The 23,549-nt window shown below is 31.7% G+C and overlaps 1 protein-coding gene across 1 annotated transcript in view; it reads left to right on the forward strand.

The window, feature by feature from the left end:
• CSMD3 (CUB and Sushi multiple domains 3) overlaps positions 1 to 23,549 on the forward strand; it is a 764,662-nt gene that overhangs the window by 471,316 nt on the left and 269,797 nt on the right. Inside the window, exons 18-22 of the mRNA XM_004679632.2 lie at positions 5,087 to 5,274; positions 9,746 to 9,934; positions 17,159 to 17,275; positions 20,315 to 20,530; positions 22,171 to 22,359. Coding sequence (XP_004679689.1) covers positions 5,087 to 5,274; positions 9,746 to 9,934; positions 17,159 to 17,275; positions 20,315 to 20,530; positions 22,171 to 22,359 — 899 coding nt within the window. The remainder of the gene's footprint in view (positions 1 to 5,086; positions 5,275 to 9,745; positions 9,935 to 17,158; positions 17,276 to 20,314; positions 20,531 to 22,170; positions 22,360 to 23,549) is intronic.

Here is a 23,549-nt window from a genome sequence, read left to right on the forward strand (position 1 = left end):
TTTTCCTAGAAAAATTAGTATAATTAAAATTAGTATTAAGTCAAATAATCTATAATGTGAATGATTATATACTGACTATTAAAATTTAAAAGAATGAAACTTCTGATCTGTGATCAGATCATTATCTACGAACGCACGTAGAATTATCCTCATTATTTCCTCATTATGTTGTTCACTCCCCTCCTCTTCCAAATCATTCCTTAAAAAATAACTTATTAAGCATTGTATTCACATGGCAAATGCATAACCATGTAAGTATAACAGAATTACGATGTGATGACTGAACTGGACAAACATATGATTCTTCTCTGATTTAAAAGGACCTTCATTAAATTAACCTGTTTACGCTAATGTGAAAATTTGAGAAGAAAACATTCTGTTTTTACAGCTGCGCCACATGACCTCATCTACTTTACTATGACCTAGACAACTTTACTATGATTATTAGTTATGGCTGCTGTATAAGTACCAACGAGCTACAGTAAAATTACTGTGGCTTAAATAACTGCAGAAGTCTGGTGTTAGATGTGTCTGCAGGGTTGTTTCTTTTGAAGTCTTTATTCTTGACTTAAAACTTTCTTCAGGACCTTCCTGCTGGCACAAGGGGTTAAGTCTGAGCACTATAAGACTGTTGTTGGCAGTCACCACAGCAAGAGTTAGATCTCTGGCCAGGGAGCTGACCCACGTGGCCAGCGAGAACTATCCTGTATTGCCTGCCGCTCCACTCAGCAGTGTATTTCAGGCAACCTGCCTGTTCTGCTCGCCCCTTTGTCTCTGATGAATCCTCTTACCCCACCTCCACACCTCTGGCCTACACCCCAGTTCTTGGATGCATAAATAAATAAATCTTAATATTTTTTCAGTGTTAATATTGCTGGTTGCCATAGCAGTTTTAGAGAAGCTTGAAAAGCATCTTTATTCAGAGTCAGATCTTCAAATAACATTATTTCTTGTGTGTGAAACCCAACTTAGCCAGTTTTACTTTATCATAATGAATTTTATTTGGTTTGGAATAGACAATATAATAATATCGAGTATATCATTGAAAATTTACAAAATGCATTGCTTGTGTCAATAAGACAGTGTTTAGTGTGCATTTTTCACTTTCTAAATGTGAACATTTGTAAGACTGGAATATTTATTATTCCAAGTCATCTGACATGGAAAGGGAAGTCCAGTCTGTCTTAAATTTTCAGAGAATTATTTTGTTCACTCTGGCTCTGAATTCCTGTACTCAGAATCATCTGATTTGAGATTAGGAAGCTGCTGCTCTCTCTCAGTTCCCTACTCTGCTACTTACCTGTGTTACTTTCCTTCATTCTCTCTCTCAAACACACACAACTCAATACAAGGGATAACCTAGGTGATTATTCCATAATCCAGAGTAGTTGAAGATTAAACAAACCTTTCCTGTTCTAAAATCTTTCTGATATGTATTTAGTATTGTGTGTCTCTCCTGTTGCCTATCTTACCAAACCCTTCTGCTTCTCTCTCTTCATCCAGGATCTTCAACCCTTGTTTATCCAAACTTTAGATTCCTCCAGTATGTAGCAAGATAATACTTAAAATCCCTGTTTACTGTATAAATCGTTATTATCCAGAATAATTTAACTTTATCTGCTGCCCCAATGGGTATATTTGGGTGGAGGGATGGAGATGGAATTTAACATTTTTTTCCAAATATCCGAATTAAGTTTTTTTTTTCTAAATCAAAGATCAGTGTTCTTCCATGAATTCACCTTTTCCATGACTCCAGCTGACTCAAAGTGTAACTATTTTCTAAATGGTGACTTTTAAACATTTTCTTATATTCAATTTTAAACCTAGACTCAAGCATAATGTAATATCACTGAAAAATTAGTTTGTATTTAGTTAATATAATATGTAATAATGTGGTATTGTTAATATATTAATTATATTGATGAAAGTATCCACTGATTTGTTATCAATTTATTAATGATCTTTAAATCAATCAATAACACCTGCTATCTCTCACCTCAGAGTAGGTTGCCCACTTGAGAAACAGTTTCATTGAAAAGCAATGTCTGTAAGTTATAAACCTCCCATTCAATAGTTTGCCTTCAGTGTTGACTATGGCTTCTTTTGCTGTGCAGAAACTTCTCAGTGTGATTTAGTCCTGATTGTTTACTTTTGCTTTTGTTTCCCTAGATGTTGGAGAGGAAAGGCAAGGACAAGACTTTAGTAATGTTGATGTTGAAGAACTTAGTAACTATGGTTTACTCTCTGTATTTAATGGTTTCCGGTCTTATATAATTTCCTTTAGTGGTTACATAACCACTAACTTTATGATGAATGGTAAATTTACTGTCATAAACAAATGAACACAAGATTGGGGGAATTCATGAAAAATTTATACAACTATCCTAAAATGTGAAATGTGAGAAATTCAAATTGTGTCTATTCCATTTCACTTTTTATTATAATGTATTTTTATAGCTCCCTAGGGCAAATCTGTGATGACTTTCCTTTTAAAGATTCATTCCTACTGAACAGTGTTCTCTATATCACCAGTTAATGTTGCTATTCTATTAAGAATTAAGTCTCTTTGTGTTTCAATTCAAAGTAATCCCTGATTCTTCTGTGCATTTTAATTTGCTTGTTCTCAGCTGACTAGCTATCAAAGTGAAATTCCAATTTCAATACTTACCATAGACTGACTACAAACAACAAAATTTCGATTCAGAATAGAATGCACAATTGCTTGATCATTTACTTAATGGGCATAGTATGTTCCTGCATATCTCCATCTCTCAATCATATTATTGGAAAAGTTACTTTTAGACAAATGGAAAACATTCCAGATTGTAATATCAGTAGATACTCTAATAAAAGTAACTCTTTTTATTTAGTATATTGCTTAACAGGACATAACAGTGGTACAAGTTTAAAAAAGTTATACTCCTTAGTATTACATTATACATGTAATTTTTTACTACATAAATGCATATTAATAATTATATCTGATACTTCTTTTACTATGGAAAAGATTTCTACCTTTTAACTTTTCTATTCAGCTTATTTAACAAGGCTTTGATTTGTATTTGTTTTGGTTTTCTTTTTTGAGTAATAATGTAATTTAATCTTATAGCACTGGAAAAAAAAGAATGGTAGGTATGACAGCAAAAGTGATGTTTTAAAATTGATGGATATATCAAATGAAATATAGTGAAGATAATTATAGAATTATATTGGATGGTACATTTTTAAAAGGTGGAAACATTTAATTATCCAAGTTGGCTTTTCTGTTTTGTGCCAATAAAGTAACAACTCCAAAGAAAAGAAGTTTTGTCTTTAAAATGCATTCATTAATTTATTCAGTTACCCACGATTTATTGAGTACTGTATGCAAAATGTTGATAAGAATATATATTGTCTGCGCTCATGGAACTTTGAGACTTAAAGTTGTGTTTGTTCCATAAAGGAAACAAACAAGAAAATACAACTGTGACTAGTGTCACAATATGCAGTGCAATTGTGACAATATAATAGGGGAATTGACCTACACTGACGCTTAGGCACAGAGAGATGGGAAGCACAGACCTCCCAAATCAGCATGTTCTAGCAGGATCCAGCCATCTGTATCCACAAAGACAGAACTTTAATAGAATCACTATGCATAGAGAGACAACTGAAAAGATGATAACAGTTTTCAAATGAAACAGCCAAAGTTAACCATCTTCTTATGGGTAAATGTCTAGCCAAATATTAATAGGTTTGAACTACTGTGGGGCTGCTGAGGCCCAAAAGTTGTCACAAGGCACCTTTTTGCAGTGACTATTGGAAGGGGATAAAAAGTGTCAGATGAATCTGGGACAAAAGTTGCAAAAGCAAAGTACAAATGAAGATACTGGCTGCCATTGTCAGTCTCCCCACATCTCTCTTACTCACATGTGTCTTTGAATTTTTGCCACATGCCTCTCCCAAGTGACTCCCTTTCCATGTGCCTCTCTTCTCTGTTCCCTCTTGTTGTGTCCCAGAGTTCACCTGTCTTCCGTGTTCTATAGCTTGACCCGGCCATTCAGTTCCACCTATAAGTGGGGCCGTAACATGGTTCCTCCCACTTTTATGGAAGTGTCTCTTTCACAGTGTGAAATCTGGGGCAGGAAAACTATGGTGAAAGTAGGAAAAGCATTTCTTGAGGCAGAATTATAAACAGGCTAGGATCTTCAGTTTTCCACAGCTATTTCAGATGCAGATTCAGAGTGCAATACTATCTTCATGTGTAAATTGGGAGTATAAAATGCTATTTTATTAGCAAAATGTTATATGTGTTGGAAGTAATTGTATTGATTGTAGTTTATAGGATAATTGTATATTTAAAAAAATAAAAATTTGACATCAATACCATTTAAAAATTAAATGAACCAACATAGCCTATCAGGGCAGACAGACAGTTTTGAGACTTAGCTCTATCACTTAAGAGAGCAAAATGCTATTGAATACTGGAAGCCATAGCTTTCTTACTTGCAGTGTAATAATAGGAGTTAACTTGCAGGGTTATTGTGAGGACTACATAAAACTAATATAAACAATGTATTTTGTAGAGTTTCAGGCACTCAGTAAACATCAACTATATTATTATTATATCCTTATAATGACAACTGCTGTGTTGAAATCTATAAAAGCTGTAAAAAAAACTACATAAAATCAACATAAAAAAGACAACCCATGTATTAATGAGAATCAGATTCTATAATTGAAAATAAATATAATTCACATAGTTTTGCATAGAAATGAGTTAGGCAAAAGAAAGATGATTGCGAAATATGTTTGGTTAATATCAAGACCATTTATTTACTGAGTATAATCTTTCAGAAGATTTAATTCAAAATATACTTGTATTTTTTGATACACACATAATAATTTAACGATGCTTTTCTTTAGGAATTAGAGCTTTTCAAATGATGGAGTTTAAATGATATATAAAATATTAAATATACTAAACAAAACTACAATTAAAAAAAAGTAAAATTTTTAAATAGTAGTTTGAAAAGCAACCTAAAAGATTGTTTTGTTATATAGTGTCATTCTAACATGTACATGTTTACATGTCTCTTAATCTTAGATTTCAGACTGAACTGAATTATGATGTTCTTGAAGTTCATGATGGGCCAAATCTTCTGTCACCCTTGCTTGGATCTTACAATGGCACACAAGTGCCTCAGTTTCTGTTCAGTAGCAGTAATTTTATATACCTTCTATTTACAACAGACAACAGCCGCTCTAATAATGGCTTCAAGATTCATTATGAAAGTAAGTAATGTTAAGATGTCTTTTTATTTCCCTTTCTGTTTTCCCTATACTTGGTATTACCATTATGACAATAACACAGCTAATAGTTTTGTTTTTTAAAGAAATCAAAGCTCTTCTTGATTTATGAGAATGATAATGGTTTACAAAGTGTGTGTTGTAGTAAATTCTGCAGTAGACTTTTCAATACTATCTGTATAATATTTGAGAGGAAATACTACTGAAATATCAGAATTATAAAAGACAAATCTAAAAATATGACTATTTGTGTATAGTATATTGTGTGCAAGCCAATGTTAGACAATAAATGTAAGTTTAAGATGTACAGGAACAGTGACAGATTCATTAAATATTAAATCATTAATTCAACCTTTTACGTTTTGCTGACACTAATTACATAAATTTTCCATTAACGATGGTACATTTTATTATTTTGTATGAAATATTGAAATATTGTTAATACTAGGTATGCCAAATTTTATCAAATTATACAATTTATGTACAGTTTATAATAGGATTATTTCTAAAATATATGTACAAAATAATATGCCAGGCATACTACTGCTGAACAAATGTAATACATCACTGACATGTTCATAAATAAAATAAGATATAAAATAAATACATTCAAATATGATTAGCATAGCTATCAAAGGATATTTTAACACAAAATGTAATTCAGTTTTCAAATCAAATTATAATTCAACTTAATTTGATTAGGAAAAATATTGTTACTTATAGAAATGGGTCTGTTACTTATAAATCTTGTCTTTGACTGTATGCATTTAAGTGCATAATATAAACTGATGTTTTCACATTTCACCTGCAAATATACTGCAATATGTGTGTATATAAAAAACAGTTTGGGTCTAATAATGCAGGTAGCCTTATTTTAAGTGAAGATGCATTTTATATTTCTTATTTTTATATTCAAATCTCCTGTGTCCCATAGCCCCTCAAGAAGTTACTATATGTAGACTTTACATTCCATATTTGGTGTCTCTTCAGTAGATATGGTAAATGGATTAATGAGTTCATGAGTTTTAAAATCCATAATGTATTTTAGTTATTTTTTTTTCTTTTTCACTTCTTTCAGACAATATTATTTAATGTTATTAACTTCCCTTCATTTAGAGTTCTATTGCATTGGACTATATTTTTTAAACATTATTCTAGAGTACAGAAGAATCAAATAAAACACACTTAGAAATTTAAATACACTAAATGGATCTTTACTGAGAAGTTTATTTCAACAAGGCTTTATTTTAAGCCTGGGTACTATTTATTTATATATACACGTATATAACACTGGTTTACATTATTGGTAGTGATTTGAAAGTATAAAATACCCTGTCCTCTTTCAGGTGTAGTTACTATCGTGTACCCACTACCAGAGCACAAGTGTTTATCACTATAGTCCACTGTGTTCCCTCCATATCCCTCCAAATACTCTCCCCACTTTGAATACCTCAGTTCTTTAGCCAACTTTCAAGGTTTAGTTTTTAAGTTTGTGTTACTAGTAGTTGTTCACAGCAGAGCCAATTTTCAAAATTTATTTCAAAATGAATTCTTAGTAGCAGTTTTTATCAGTTTGCTTCATAAGAACAAACATCTCTTATTTTATTCCTCTGTTGTTTCACATTTTATTCCTCTGTTGTTTCACAGCCCTACCCCAACTGAGTATGTGGTCTTTGCCATGCATTTACAGGATTATTTAAAGGATTAAGTAAAACTATACATACAAAGTATCACTATAATGTTAATATGCAGTAAACACTAAATGAGAAAAGCAATCATGCTTTTGCTATAAAAACTAATCAGATGATCAATAAAAGCAGGGATCAACCTCAAGTCTATTTCTTTGTTGTTAAAGAAGAGGTTCCTGACAACTGACTAAGGGTGATAAAACTGTTAACTACATTGAGTATTATAAAAGGGGAGAGAATAAGTTCAGTTCTGACAATTCTGGGAATTTGGAGTCAAGAAAAAGGGTGGGATCTGTGAGTAGAAAATTACTAAATATTTGATTAGAGGGATTCTGACTAAACTTAGACGAGAGGGTTTTTGCTGACCACAGTGATACAATATTAAGAAAAGTAGATGAGGAATTAGATCAGATATCCAAGGGAGAGGTCAGTAAATTGAACCAGCAGAATTTTTGCTGAATCTATACTAAATGTGTCACAAACAGCCTAACGGTGAGGTGTAGTCAAAAGGAAAGCTTGGAGAATCCTTGACTATATTTGGTCAAAGAGAGAAAGTCTGGTTACAGTCATCAAGTTGGTCACATTTGGTTCTTGGTGACATTATACAAATTATTACTGGGAGTTTATGCCTAAAAGGGCAGGATGGATACCAAGAAAAGAGAGCCTGAGGTCAATGAGAAAAATTCTGGATATTGATTTTGGTCAAATCTGAGCAGGAGGCAATAACTTCCATTACATTAATTTATAGAAGTCATTTTATTTTATTATAATTACATTTGTGGTTTACTTGTTACTATTAAATATTCTCTAATACAACAAGTAAAACCTCCAATTTCCCTACTGTACCAAAATTTTATGGTAAGGATTTCTTGTGATGCTACCATTCTTTTGCTGAATTTAGTCCTGTTATTTGATGGTCCCTAAGCCAGTAACCATTCTACCAACTTTGGAGAAAAGAACGAGTTTTGTAAAAGATCACATAGAAAGAGTCTGGAAGCCAGAGTCAAATCTGTCTCCATGATGTTGAGCCTTTCAGCAGTATTTATGGAATTGAGAAAAAAAAAGAATGTGTGAAAGATATAAATCAGTAGAGTCTGAGTGGACACTTTCTGTTGAATTATGGTGTAAATAAAACTTTGGCTCAGAACTACAGCAAAACTGAGAGAGGAACTATGTTGACATCATTGTGTTTGTCTCATAGATAAGGCTTTGTCTATTAGACTAGGTGATCAAGGCCTTGGGTAGAGTAAGAGTGATAATAAATGATGTTATGCTTTTCAGTAAGGGTAGATTTCAGACATATTTTGTGAAGAAATAAAAAAGGTATGATGGATTAAAAAATGAGTGAGACGGCCCTCCCTGGTGGCGCAGTGGGTTAAAGCACAGCACTGAGAATCTAAAGCTGCTTCCGCATGAGTTCGATTCCCGCCTGCCCCGGAGGTGACCACATGGCCTGGCAGACCTCTCCTGACCCGCCCGCTGCTCCCCTCAGCAGTGTACTTCGTCGATCTGCCTGTTCTGTTCCCCACTCTGTCACTGGTGAATCCTCTCACCGCCCCTGAGCCTCTGGCCTGTACCCCAGTTCTGTATGCACAAATAAATGAATAAATCTTAAAAAAAAAATGAGAGAGACTTACAAAGCCTTAGGCGTTATAAACTAATGCGAAGAAGAATGTTGCAAGTAAAAGTAATTATGTTGATGACAATTTTTATGCTCATTTTTAACTCTTAATAGACAACATTTTAATAGATGATCATTTTGATAAATATCCTTAAAATGTCAACTTATCTCTACAGAAAAGAGCTCCTATTTTCTAGTTATTTGTTTAGCTTTATTTTTAAATTGAGTAACTGATACAAGTAAATATCTAATCCTGTAAATGTAAGTTAATGTATACTTTTTGAAAATGCTAATTATTGTTCTTTTAGAATATAAGACAGTAATTATTAATTGTTTAAGTTTCTAGTTTAGGAAGAATAAGATAATGACATAGTTTATCTTATACCAGCAGTTCTCAATAAGGAACATTTTTGTAAGTGAGGATATTTGCTTAATTGACTACAACTTTTGTAGTCAAGACTGGGGAAGTGCTGATGGTATTTAGCATGTAGAGGACAGAGATCCTGTTAACTATATTGCAGTGTGTGTGATAGCCCTACAACAAAGAACTATTGAACCCCAAACTCAGCATTGTCTATTATGGGGGAAAGCACGGCCATCATAGGATCTCTGCTAAGGGTTTATAAGGAGATACCAAACTGCACTTTAGATTACTAAAAGACCCTAGCAAGTTGTCATCAAAGCAGTTGCACTTAGAAAAGTGTGGGTGGTAATGGATTCATGTGCCTCTATTATTTTTTATGTGTATTTTCTAACTAAATGAAAAATATCAGATTTAAAAGTTGGTTTCAATTTTAAGAGCACATTATAAGTAGTGAATAAAATTCAGAATATATATATATATATATATATATTCTATATGTGTGTGTATTTAAATATATATATATGTTTACAAAAATACAAAAGGGGATAGAATATTATGTATTTTCATGAAGTTCTTATACAACTAATCAATCTAAATTTTATCTTTATGTGTAGTAAATGTCAAAACAATTCTTTTAATAAGAAATTTCTCACCTTTAAAAATAAAACTATGGGCACATCATTTATAAAATTATCATTCACAATTGATTGAAGAACAGTGATCAGTTTTAGATAATATTATTCTCATCAAGCTTATTATTTGCTCTATTCCTTTGCTTCTCAGGTGTTACAGTGAATACCTATTCTTGCTTGGATCCCGGCATACCTGTTCATGGTCGTCGCTATGGTCACGATTTCTCCATTGGGTCTACAGTTTCATTTAGTTGTGACCCAGGATACAGGCTGAGTCATGAAGAGCCTCTTCTATGTGAAAAAAACCACTGGTGGAGTCATCCACTTCCAACTTGTGATGGTAAGAATTCAGTTTGCAAAATCAGCTTACATATAGAACAAAAATAAATCAATACGCTCTTTATGAAAGGTGAGGTTTAGTGCCACTATAAATATTTCATATTTTACAATAAGATTTTGCATTTTCACTGTTCATGTCACCAAGTCACTGATAAAAAAGAAAAACAATGAACACTAATTATCAGCTATATTCGCTCATGCCTAATGTTTATTATCTGTCTATCTATCTATCTATCTATCTATCTATCTATCTTCCTGTCTATCTATCTATCTATCTATCTTTACATATCCTGATAACTCAATTTTAAGTGCATATTCCGCACTTACTCTTTTACCAAAATAGCATGGATGATGTCAGATTGGTGTCCGATGAATGCACAAAAGTAATTCACCTCCAATTTGGATGAAATATGTATTAGACCAGATTACTTTGCTACACAGTACTATGGCTATATAACCAGATTTTCTGATTGTAGTGAGTTTCTGATTGTAGTGAAAAGTATACCAATGACCTTGCTGCTTTGTTGTTTCTATAAAAAATAATTGAGTAATGCTTACTTACTCTAAAAACAGATATGTCATTACAGTGGTATGACTTCCCTAAGATGGGGAAACACACTTTATACTTGCTTTATCAAAAAGCATAATGTAAATTTATGCATTATTTAGTTCTGGCCTTTAATTTTATTTATAACACTATTTACAACTTTTGTATTTATTCTTTTTCAAAGAAGATCACATTTGTCATTTTGTGATTAAATTTTCAAGTACTGTCAATGCCATCATATCCTAGTAACAGCTTAGACCAATTTGTTTTTATGAAGAGGTTTAAAGTATCATCAGCATATCTTCTCTGTATTTAGTACAATACCATTTGTATTTCTGGTGATTGTTAAGTGACAGAAATCTAATTCTAATTGGCTTTAAAAGATAAAAGCTGAATTTGTTATTCAATTATTCCAGTCTTAGAAAAGGCATGGGTGGCATATTTTTCACAGCTAATTATGAATAGGAATTCAGACCTTTCAGAGATCTTTCCATTTTCCACCTAGACTTTTCTCTATGCTTTGACATAATTCTCTTTAATTGCAACCAGTCTTTTTCTATATGTAAGACTGGTAATGAAAAATATATTCCCAGAAGTTAACAACGTAAAGCTTACATTTTCAGCATCAGAGAAGAATGAGAGTTCTATCTTGATCCCTAGAATATCCCAAGGGAGGCCTCTCACTGGCTCATACATAGGTCAGTTACTATAGTAAAGAAATTATGTAGTATAGAAAAAGGATCCAATACAGTTGACCTTGTTTTAGACATGTAGCCAGCTACCCCTGTGATTATCCCATCTTGATCTGCCCTCCTTTGTATTCTCATAGTAAATTTGATGTGTCTTTCACATGGATTTTTTAAAAGCATATCTTTCTTATTCTCTTGACCTCATAGGTCTATTCACCCCAAAGCAACATAAGTTTCCCTTTATAAATTAAGCATAGTAGAACAAGCTAGTACTTACTATCCTAGGAAAAATAAAACCCAAAGACTTTCATTTGACCTTAATGTGCCCAATAGTCTGAACTCGATACCATCTCTCACTTCTACCCCCCCTCCTATTTGCCTGTGCATTCCAGGTACACATGTCTCACAGCTACTCTTAAATGTGAGAACTCACTTGCTTCTCTATGTACTTCTGTTTAAAATTCTTCCCCTTCTTCCTTACACTGAATTCCTAACTTCATATGACTCATTTTCTAATTTCACTCACTATCCATTTTAAAGTACTCTCATTTAGAATTCCTTACAAAAGAATAACCTCTGTCATGTATATTTCTAAACATTATTTACCATGCTTTAAAATTGTATATTTATATAATATATAAATTATATATACACACATATTAAAGTATGCACATACATATTAAAATTTTATGCACACATACATATATTAAACTTTTAATACACATATATATGTGTATATATGTATGTCTGTTTTTCTGCCAAAATTTAAGTTTTATATGGCGGAACTTTGTTATGTTAAAAAATGTCAGTATTGCCAAGAACAGTTCCCCTTATACAGTTATTATTATTCAATGAATTTGTGTTGGTAAAATAATAAATGAGGCCCTCCCTGGTGGCTCAGCGGGTTAAAGCACAGCACTAAGAAGCTTAAGTCACTTCCGCATGAGTTCGATCCCCGCCTCCCCAGAAGAGAACCACATGGCACGGCACACCCCTCCTGACCTGCCCGCTGCTCCCCTCAGCAGTGTCCTTCATTGATCTGCCTGTTCTGCTCCCCACTCTGTCTCTGGTGAATCCTCTCACCCTCTGCATCTCTGGCCTGTACTCCAGTTCTGTATGAATAAATGAATAAATCTTTAAAACAAAAGAATAAAAAATAATAAATGAGCTAAAGCTTCCAGTCTTATGGGAATACTTGCTAGCTATATTTACTTCACACATTTAGTTTTGCCTTTTGTCTAAATAAATGCTGTTCCTTTTCATTAGTATGCTCTGGCCTTTACCTCAGCTATATTTATCAAAATCCTAGTTGATCTTTCCATGGATAAAGCATCTTGACAAAATCTCAACTTTTTCTAGATCCTGTGGTTCTCTAATAATGAAAACATTTTTGCTTCTTATAACCACCTATTTATTCACTAAATCAATATTTGTTAATTATAGTATGTAGGCACTAAAGAAATATTGCTGGAAATGAACAATGAACATGTCTTTGTTTTTATTTAGCTAATTGAGTAAATAGCATTAACACTAATTTTCTTATTTTCTTGAAGTCATAAACCATATATTCACCTTATTTACTTAACATACGTTTAAAAAAAAGACATTTGACCCATAAGATACTATGTTTAAACAGCAAAACAAACTTTTACTAATCTTTTAATCTCCCTCTTAAATATATCTCCAATTTTTTTTTTTTTAAGGAATTGAAATCTGAGCAGCTTTAGCGAGTATCACAGCACACAGACTCAGAATAGCATTCTGCCTTGGTCAGCAGGGGTCAAGCATAGCATATATGTCAAAAACCACAGCCAAAGATGTTTTCTATAAACCAAGGACAGAAGATTGTCATGAAACTAGGGGTAAAATTCAGATCACATACCTGGTATGACACACTTTTCAGGAACTAACTGCCTTTAATTAAGATAGCTTCCCTTGCTAGGTGGTAAATATATCAATACCTGAAGACAAGCCCTGTTTTCACCTTTGTGCCAGTACTCCCAATTTTACCTTTAAATCCTCCCATTTTGTTGGATAATGCAACCATCTCACTTAGGGATAAATTTAGAACTAAAGATATTGCATTAGTATCTAAGTCACCCAAGTCATTTTTGGCAAAACCCAAAACTAACTGAATGTTCTTAAATCTCATAAATTCTCTTTTTTCTTCCACATTAATAAAATATCTCATCAGGTGGGCTAAAGTAAAAAAAATAATGAATGGATTGATATTTATGTGTCAAGAGTTCAAAATCCGCAAGGGTACACTGAACTCAAACATAATCAATACCCATCAAGAGTTAATATTTCAAAGTGATAGAACCTAGAAATAAGAAAATAGTCAAGTTATGAAATTTAGAATTAGTCAGCTAACAAAAAAATAGTAAATTGATTTATAATTGGTGCCTTTTTTTCCATATTTTATTGCAGTTCTCAAAGTGTCTTGGTGTATTCCGATCTAGAAAATGTCTGTTCTCGTAACAGATTAGAATTTCCGTGGTCCAAGGAAAGTCTGATTGTACAATGTAGGCAATTGTATTCAAGTATTATTTTTGAGGACACTTCATTCTTTTACAACTCCAGTTGATGCCTATGTGGCAAGATAGTCATCAATATGGCAAGCATCAGAGAGAAAAAAAGCTATTAAGCAGTACTAGTGTATAGCTAATTGTTCTCAATCATATTTGGGCTATTTCTGTAACTTTGATGTAACACTGATCTTTGCCCTTTAAGATGCTTTTCTTCGTTGGCTCTTAGTTCTCACACAAAGTAACCAGTTTTTCATGTATTACTTCTAAATTCTCTGCAGCATTAGAAAGATTCAGTTAATATACTTAATCTGTCATTCATAACAACATATAAACTTATGTCTGCTGCAAAGTGTTTGTATACTTAACTACATGTGGCATAAATTAGCAAGATTCTTGGAATAAATTGGAATTCTTTTAAAAGAAGAGAAATTCATGATGCAATTTTAGATTTCTTTATTCTAAATGAAATTTATATGAATGAAAATATATCATTTTAATCTGATTACATTATAAAATAATTTTAAAATAATTTATTCTTATGAATTTGTAATACTCTGCTGTCTTTTGTGTTATATTTAAGTTCCATTTTCTATTTCAAAGTAAAAAAAAACTTATATGTAAAAATTTAACTCACATTTTGGGTATCTCATGATTTTATCTAATAGGCTATTTGATTTCCACTTACACATTCTTATTCTGATAGTAATGACCCTTTTTAGAGATACAAACATCATCAGACTGAGAGAATAAACGTAATAAATTAACCATTTGGGAAATTAATTCAACTCAAACAAGTTTCCTGTTTAGCACAGTAGTCAATTCTGATTGTTCTAAAAACTAACAACATAAAGCAAATACAATTCAAAATATTTGTAATGTAAAATAATCTCATTTAGAATAATGCAAGATTTCATTATTTGATGAAAATTATTCTGCTGCTGGAAAACTGTTTAAATCATGCACAGTGCTTATGACTAATAAGAATTCAAAAGATATAGATCATTGAAAGACTAGAAATTAAAGATAAAAATAACTGACACCTTTAAAATTGACATGCTTAAAAACAGAGTGATCTGAAGATGAAAAGATTTAAATGAACCTCTTAGAAAATGAGTTGGTAACTTTTATACAGATTATCTTGGGAGTCTATCTACAGAGTCAAGAATAAGGTGTGGATATCATACATTTCTTCTTGAGTTAAGAACTTATAATATGGAAAAAAAAAAAAACACTCTCTCAAGAATCTGCCTAAGATTATGGACCCTGAAACTAGACTGCTTCGATTCTATTTTTACTTGCTTTATTATCATAAGCTGTGAATAGCTACTCTATATTTACAGTATTTTCAGTAAAGTCCTAGTGAGGAATTAATTTAGTTAACATAAAGTCTTCATAGTCATGTCAATCGCATTGTAAGTTCAGTATGTCACTTAGTTTTGTTTATACAAATAATTAACTGAGAATAGTCGCAACTGTATTTTAAGTTTTATGAGATACAAAGTATATATATTTTCATAGTTTTAGTTTCATCTTTCTAAAACAGAAATGCATCATGTGTTTTTCGTATTATTTACGATGAAATTCCCTCTTTGAGTCAGTTCTTTCTGAGACATTTTTTGTGGTACTAATTCTACTCAGCAGAAACCACCTCTGTGTCATAAAAACGCTCTCTATACTTTCTGACGTTATTATAATCAGTATAGCAGTAATAATGTTGAGCAATAATGCATTAATTGTTGATCTTCCCTTCTAAATATTTAAATATCTTTATGACTATTTACTTGGAGAATGTCCATTTAATTTCCACCTTCAAAATAGTTGTGGCAGATGCAACTGCAGATAGAAAATAATCAAGAAACTTTCTAAGCACAGAAAGTAGAATGCTTAACAGATAATTTTAATCAAAAACATGCTGATACACAGAAGAGCTTTCATTTTATATATTATATATATATATATATATATATATATATATATATATATATATATACACATACATGAACAAACATGCACAGGAGCACAGATCTGACAAACTTACCCAGAGTTAAACATCTCTCTTGTTGTTAGCTTTTATATGTTTAAATTGATTAACTAATATCCCTCTTACTTCTGATGCTTCTGTTCACCTACTTCTAGTATAGTTGGATGGTATGTAATTCTTTGAAACATATGTTGTAGGTATTAATCTAGTAGGTCATGCTCACACATCACATTTCACTCAACAAATTCATATTTTTATATGACTTTCAAAAGGGAAATGATAGAAATTATAGTGTAATAGGAGTAGACAAAAATAAAAATAATCTAATATAAAACAAATACTCTTCTGCCAAGAAACACACTGAATTACAAGGAAAGCATGATGATTTAGCACTCCCATTATCAAAAGTTATAGGTAGGATGATATATCTCTTTCTTACATTAGTCCCAAAATACAACTTTTTAAAAATTTGGAAAAAAATTAAGGAATTCAGTAAGAATGGTTACCACTGAAGAACTGGTTCTAAACATTCTTTTGTTGTTGTTGTTTAAATATTTATTTAAGCATACAGAACTGGGGTACAGGCCAGAGGCTCAGGGGCAGTGAGAGGCTTCACCAGAGACTGAGCGGGGAGCAGAACATGCAGATGGATGAAGTACACTGCTGAAGGGAGCAGCGGGCGGGTCAGGAGAGGTCTGCCCCGCCATGTTGCCACCTCCGGGGCAGGTGGGAATGGAACTCATGCAAAAGTGGCTTTAGCTTCTTAGTGCTGTGCTTTAACCTGCTGCGCCACCAGGGAAGGTCATGTAGACTGATTTTTTTTTCTTGAATAAATAAGGAAACACATTTTCATTCCTTTGACTTTATAACCATTTATTTTTATTATTTTGGTGAATATATTTAAAAATCAATATCCAATCAAAATGTTTTGGTTATTGTTGCTCATGATTTCTCCCAGATAATTACAAAAGCACAGAAGCAGCCTTCAAATGTTCACAGTTTACTTCACTGTTTTGAAAAAAAAAAAAAAAAAGGAAGTTTTATGAAGAATGACACCTATCCCTTTATGAGTTTATACGAAATAATTTTGAATAATTAGCAGTTCATTTTCTTAAAGCTCAATAAGAGAGTATGCTAAACAATTAATTGCTCATGTTTAATTTATGACCAACTTATGCAAATGTTGTTATAATTAGAAATGTATAAGATAAGATAAGTACACACTTCATTTAAATGTGGAAAGTTGAGCTAAATTCTCTTGGGCCAATATTAATTCTCAGAGGCTGTTACTTATCTTTCCCTTTCTAGTGCTGCAATGTATGAAATGATTTCCTAGTATTGGAAGAGGTCTTTATAACACTCTTGAAATAGCTTAAGCAAAGAAAATCAGACTTGTTTTATTTCAAGAAAGAACAACTTTGTTTATCTCCTCCATCTCTGTGACTGATCATATGACTATATTTCTTTGAATTTTCAGCATTATGTGGAGGAGATGTTAGAGGGCCTAGTGGAACAATTTTATCACCTGGTTACCCAGAGTTTTATCCAAATTCTCTGAATTGTACATGGACTGTTGATGTAACCCATGGAAAAGGTAATTTGTCTCATGTGGTTTTAATTGGACTGTCTTTTGAAGTTTCATTATATCTGTTTTTTAATTTCACTCCTTTACAATGTCATTCATAGTGAGAAGTTACAGATCAGTACTAAAATATGCTAAAACAAAATCCAGTTTTATTAACTAAAGATTATATGTATCATGGTATTATAATATTTTCATGCTTTTACCACACTGGTGATAGGAGATAGTTTTTTTAATATAATATTTTATTTTTAGTTTTCTTATCAACAGAACGTCAGTCTTTTATTCTCTAAGTGTTAAAGATTGATCTCAGAAGTTCAAAAGGAAGTATAAAGATGCTCTGAAGCATCTTCAAAATGTATTTATATGTAATTATTTTAAAAATAGTTATTATTCTAAATATAATTAATTGTCTTATTTAAACTTATATCCACTTAAGAAATATTTGTCTCAAAACTTTCTTTATGGAATTGTGGGCATATGTCAAATAATTAAACAGAGGTAGTAAAATTGAACTTATATGGTAGTTGTTAACACATGTCTCTTGAACAAATAAATGAGAAGATGTGTCATACCAAATATGATTTATTTATGCAATGCAACTGAACTATCAAATTAATGATATAAAGTGATTAAGGTAATAAAAATGTAAAAAAAAATGAACTTCCTATTATATCAACTCAAAGATGGATTAAAATTATTTACCTGGAAAAATATTTTGCCTAAAAATTTGTGCTAATCTTTTAAAAATATTTTATTTATTCAGTTAAATAACTAATTTGGGAAGTGGTTTTTCTTTTACCATGTTCTTATATCGTCTTTACTGATTTTTAAGTGTCAAACAGTATTTTATTATAGAAAAACTTTTGAAAATAAAAATGAAAATTCCTATCTATGAGAAAATGTGGGTATAATTGAAAAATAAGTTTGCATTTAATATATTCACATCTCATTGTGTTTTTACAATTTAATTCAGCTTTTATCTTATTCAATATTTTATTGAGGTTAACGATTATATGGAGACTAATATTATGATGAAATGAAATTTTATTGAGGAAAAAGGTTGTTAAAATGAGTTTTCTGGTGTTGAACAGCAGGGATGAGGTAGAAGATACCATAAACTGTGGTTCTTATTATTCTCCATAATACATGATTCCTTGCTGGAACTTAACCAAAGCATCCTATTATTTTGGTATACAGTGGATTAATGGAGTTTAAAATAAGCTTCCTTGTATTATACAAGAAAATGGAAGGCTACATACTGCTTGCTATGTAAGCACAGGTTTAATTAATACTTAAGACTTTGCATCTTCACAGGTTGCAAATATTAATTAAATATGTATTTACATGTCAAGAAATGCAGTTTTAGATGTCTTGGCTTTCTTTTAAGAGCTGACAAAGTTTTCTAGAAAGTACAGTTGTGCCAAAGTGTAGTCAAAGTTATGTGAATGATAATCTGAAAACTGGGAGAATTTGCCAAAGTAACGAATCTTATCTGTTACCTAACATGCTAATTTATTTCTGTATTGTTCCAACAATATGATGAACAGGCATGATACTATTATTTTCATTGGTAAAATTTACCTGTTGGGAAAACTTGCTCAAATTCTGTACAGTTCTAATTTTCCAAAAATAATTTTGCATCTGTATCCCTGTTCTGTCCTTTGGAGTTAGACCAGAAAACAAGCAAAATAACCAAATTCCTGCTTCAGCCCAAAAGTTCCTTAACTATAACAAGCTACCTGCAGAGCCTCCTCATTGCCTTTCCGTCTCAGACTAAACACTCCCACATCCTTTAGTTCTTTATTATCAAATAAGTTCATTGTCATTACTATTCTAATCACGTCTCTCGAGATATGACCCAGCTTTCAGAAGTTTGATTTTCCAGTATGGCATACAATATGGTATCAAATAGTTCTACTATTTCCATTAAAGAAGGTTTTGTTTATTTTCATTACATTTTTTTTCTTGTTGCTTTGATTCCTAATGAATGTGTAGTTCACTAAATCATCTTTTACTATGATTGATACTTTATAGTTAAAATCAATAAATAAAATTCTGTGATTTTATAATTGATTCTTTTTCTGTCTTCAGTACAGATTTAAGTATCTCAATTTATAACAAATAAGGGATTTAAAATATTTCATCAGTAATCTTTTACCACTTAGTAATAAATAAGGAGTTTGATCATATCCAGTCGCACAGTTTTAGTTTAACTACAGTATGACTCAGCCTGCAATGTCCCTTGTTTACAATGAAAATATTGCTAGACACAGTTTATATGTGTATACTGAGAAATCTGGCTGAATTACAGCAAAAGGAAAAAAATGTTATCAGTACACATACCCAAGAATCCCTGGAGCAGACCAAGTTGCCTGGGGGTGAAAAGTGTTTATATACACAAAAAGCAGTGGGATAGTCTATGCTCAGATGGGTTCATGCAAGTTAAGTATTCAGCTAATGCAGTTCTGATTAGTGGAAAGTTGACCAGTTGGTGACTGATGTCAGTCTGGTGCTCTGAAACAAAGGTAGTCTTTCTTCAGGTGTTTGTGCCTGGTCATGCCATGTCATGCCTGGACACCTGGATGTGATTGAAACCTGACTCCACCAACTTCCTCTCTTTGGTTTTTACCCAGACTTGGGATGGCTCCATTTCTGTTTTCCTTTGTTTTATCTTAGTCACATATGTGGTTTGAGGAGATTGCAAAAAGAAATGGACAAGGCAAGTGAAACATGTCATTAAACTGTGCATCTATTTTAAATAAAGATTATAAATTTTCCTTGAGATAATCAGAACACTTACAGTTGATTTCAGTGATTTGTTGTGAAATTTTATTTCCAAGGAGTTTCAAATACTGACTGTTATATCTCCCATAAGGGAACTGAAGAGAGGGAATGAAAACAATATTATAGTCTATTTTGGAATATTTTTTAACAGTGCTTTTCATTTTCAGAGAAATCAGTTGTAAGGAGAAATTTGGTTGTAGTTACATTGGAAACTATATATGTTTTGCCTAAATCCTTAGTAAGGCTAATTTTCCTTTTTCATAGGTGTGCAGTTTAACTTCCATACCTTTCATTTGGAAGACCATCATGACTACTTACTGATCACAGAGAACGGTAGTTTTAATCAACCTCTGGCACGCCTGACAGGTTCAGAACTTCCTTCAACAATCAATGCTGGTCTCTATGGAAATTTTAGGGCTCAGTTACGCTTCATTTCAGATTTTTCTATTTCATATGAAGGATTCAATATTACCTTTTCTGGTAAGAAAATAAACAAAAAATCTTTATTTTTTATTTAAAAAATAAATCTATTTTTAAAAGTATGATCATAACATGACAAAAAGTGATAGAAAGGGAGTAAATAAGTAATCTGTCAGAAAGAAAACTTTAAATGAAGATTAATAGTACATGGAAGTTGTGTGTGATGCTACATTTAAGAGACCCTTTAAGCAAATAACTAAAATATATTAATTCACTAAAAATCTACTAGGTGTACATAAATTACATTTCTTTAACTTGCACCCCTGCCTAATTGAAACAGAAGACAAAGGTAAATAAAATGCTAGGGGGCATAAAATGGAAATTCAAGTATATATTTTAAATTATCTATTAATCAACTAAACCAGTAATATTCTAGCATTATGTTTCTTGAAAAAGGCATAGTAGAATACTACAAGATTAAACCTACTCACACGGAACTAGTTGACCTAGAAACAAATTAATATGTTCGTTCTTTTTTCTAGAATAATATATATAAGCAACATTGCGACTTGGATTCCAGCAAAGGAATTTATAAGACCAAAGTGCATAGGAAAGCATTCATATAAGTTAGAGTTCTGCTCTCTTGTTGAATGTAATAGACAAGTTATTTTTATTTAAAAGAGAAACAAATTAATCACTTCTGATAAAATTGTATTTTATCATATATATATAAATATATACACATACATAGAGAGTAATGTTACTGTATATATCATTTCTATATATAACATAGGATATATATAACATTTGCATATAAAAAGTTGAATAGCATGATTAACATTGATATAGTCATGTAAATGTTAACCATGTTCTTTAACTCTTATTTTTGTATTTATATACAAATAATTAACTCAGTTACTCAATAAGTTTTATTCATTGGGGATAGTTTCCTTAGGAATTTATATAAATTATATTATTTTATCAACTCTCATAAGCTTTAGAGTATGACACTTTTCATTTTTATGACATTCATGCATTGCTTGGTGAAATTTTCTTTTTATATAAATCAATAATGTAATAATTTTTTGCATTTGTACTTCAATATTACATAGAACTTTGCATCTGAAGTAAAAGTTTTACAGAGTATGGATTGTTTAAATCCTTGACTACTAGGACATTTATTTTGTAAACTGAAACCTTAAGTAAAATGCATTTCAAAAGTATAAATTATTTCATTACAAATTATATTTTATGTTTGAATATATGCAACTTCTTATATAGAATTATATATATAGTAAACTACCTATACTCATTATCAGTTAGAAACTATGAACTATAGTTAGAAACCTATGAACTATAAATATAATACAGAAAAAGTAAAGGGTAAGTCAAAAATCTATTAAATGTAAATATTTCTAATGCAGAAGAAAGAATGCAGGGTAAATATCAGCATTTTTATCAGAAAGTGACATTTTCATATATATATTGAATTTCACACATGAAAGTACTTAGGAAGTTATTAGTTCTCTTATGAAGGATGAAAATGTTTGTATGCTTTTGGCATTTTTTTTTTTAATAATGGCATAATATACTCACTTTTAAAATGTATCACTTAGCTCTAAAGGTATCCGGTGTGCAAGTGGGAAAATGCCCTTAAAGCGATGACATTATCTTAGTCCCCATGTACCTTTAATTTACAGAATATAATCTGGAACCTTGTGAAGATCCTGGAATTCCTCAATATGGTAGCCGGATTGGGTTCAGCTTTGGGGTTGGTGACACCCTGACCTTTTCATGCTCATCAGGTTATCGGCTAGAAGGAACTTCAGAGATCATTTGTCTTGGTGGTGGCCGACGAGTGTGGAGTGCACCTCTGCCAAGGTGTGTGGGTACGTGGTCAGCTGCTTTCATTTGCTTGTTTGTGTAGTCACTGTCCATGGAGTTGCATGGTTACACACCCTTCCTTGATTATAATCTGTTGAATTCTTCATTAATTTCATATTAGTTATTCCAAACTTTTTTTTTTTCACTTGGCAATCTAGTGTACCTCAAATAACTTCTCAGCTGTCCCATTCAAACAACCATGCTTCTAAATTTGTTGCAGATAATGACAGTGAGTGGACAGGTGATAATAGATTAGGTAGTATAACATTTTGAGAGATTACTATTACATTATTGTATTCTATTGATAGATGGTTTTCCAGTACTTCCAACTTAAGTTTTGACAATATAATTTAAGGTTAACATGCATGAAAAATTATTACAAGGGGAAGTGTGTCATAAATAGTTCATTTAAGGGCTATCAAGGTATATGCATTCACTCAATACATGAAATTATGTAATTAATCAAGTATGATAGATGAGTTAGGGTGGAAATTCACTTCATATTGTGAGATGAAGAATAGTAAAAATTAAAGTGTTAAATTTTTTAAATCACCACTTCAACCTTTGGAATAGATGGTATTCTCTTCTTACTTTTCATTTTCATGAATGTATTGTTTTGATGAAGGAAAGAAAAATAATCTTCAGAGAAAATGAAGAACATTTTCATTGGGATTTAAGTCATTCTGTATTTAAATTAGGAGAAAAGGAGATGAGAATGTCTTCAGGTCATCACTCTTTCAGTAGTTATCAGTACTTGGTTTTATGACAGAACATGATGCTAATGGCCATGTTGTAATTATTTCATAAAACTACTAAGATCCTCAAAAGCATTTAATTTTAATTACTTTAATTGGAGATGTAATTGTAGGTCACAGATCTGTGTAAATTATAATGTGCTTCAAATTCCGGCAAATTAGTAGAGATTTGATCTGTGGTTTAAGATCCTGTCCTTTTCTGTGGAGGCAAAAGTTTCCACTGCTGAAAATAAAAATGAAGAGAATACCCTCTATGGTTTACTAGTTATATTGACGACTATAAATAGCGTGGAGATTCTTGTGTGGCCCCAAATCAACCATAAATATCTCATCATTCAGTGTAATATCAGTTTGAAGGCTTTTATAATGATGAGAATTTTCCTCTGTGGGCTATAGAGCACAAAACACACTCTCTCTCTCTCTCCCTTCCTCCCTCCCTC

This window comes from Condylura cristata, unplaced genomic scaffold, assembly GCF_000260355.1.
Source record: "Condylura cristata isolate star-nosed mole 26May11 unplaced genomic scaffold, ConCri1.0 scaffold00009, whole genome shotgun sequence".
NCBI classification, from domain to species: Eukaryota; Metazoa; Chordata; class Mammalia; order Eulipotyphla; family Talpidae; genus Condylura; species Condylura cristata.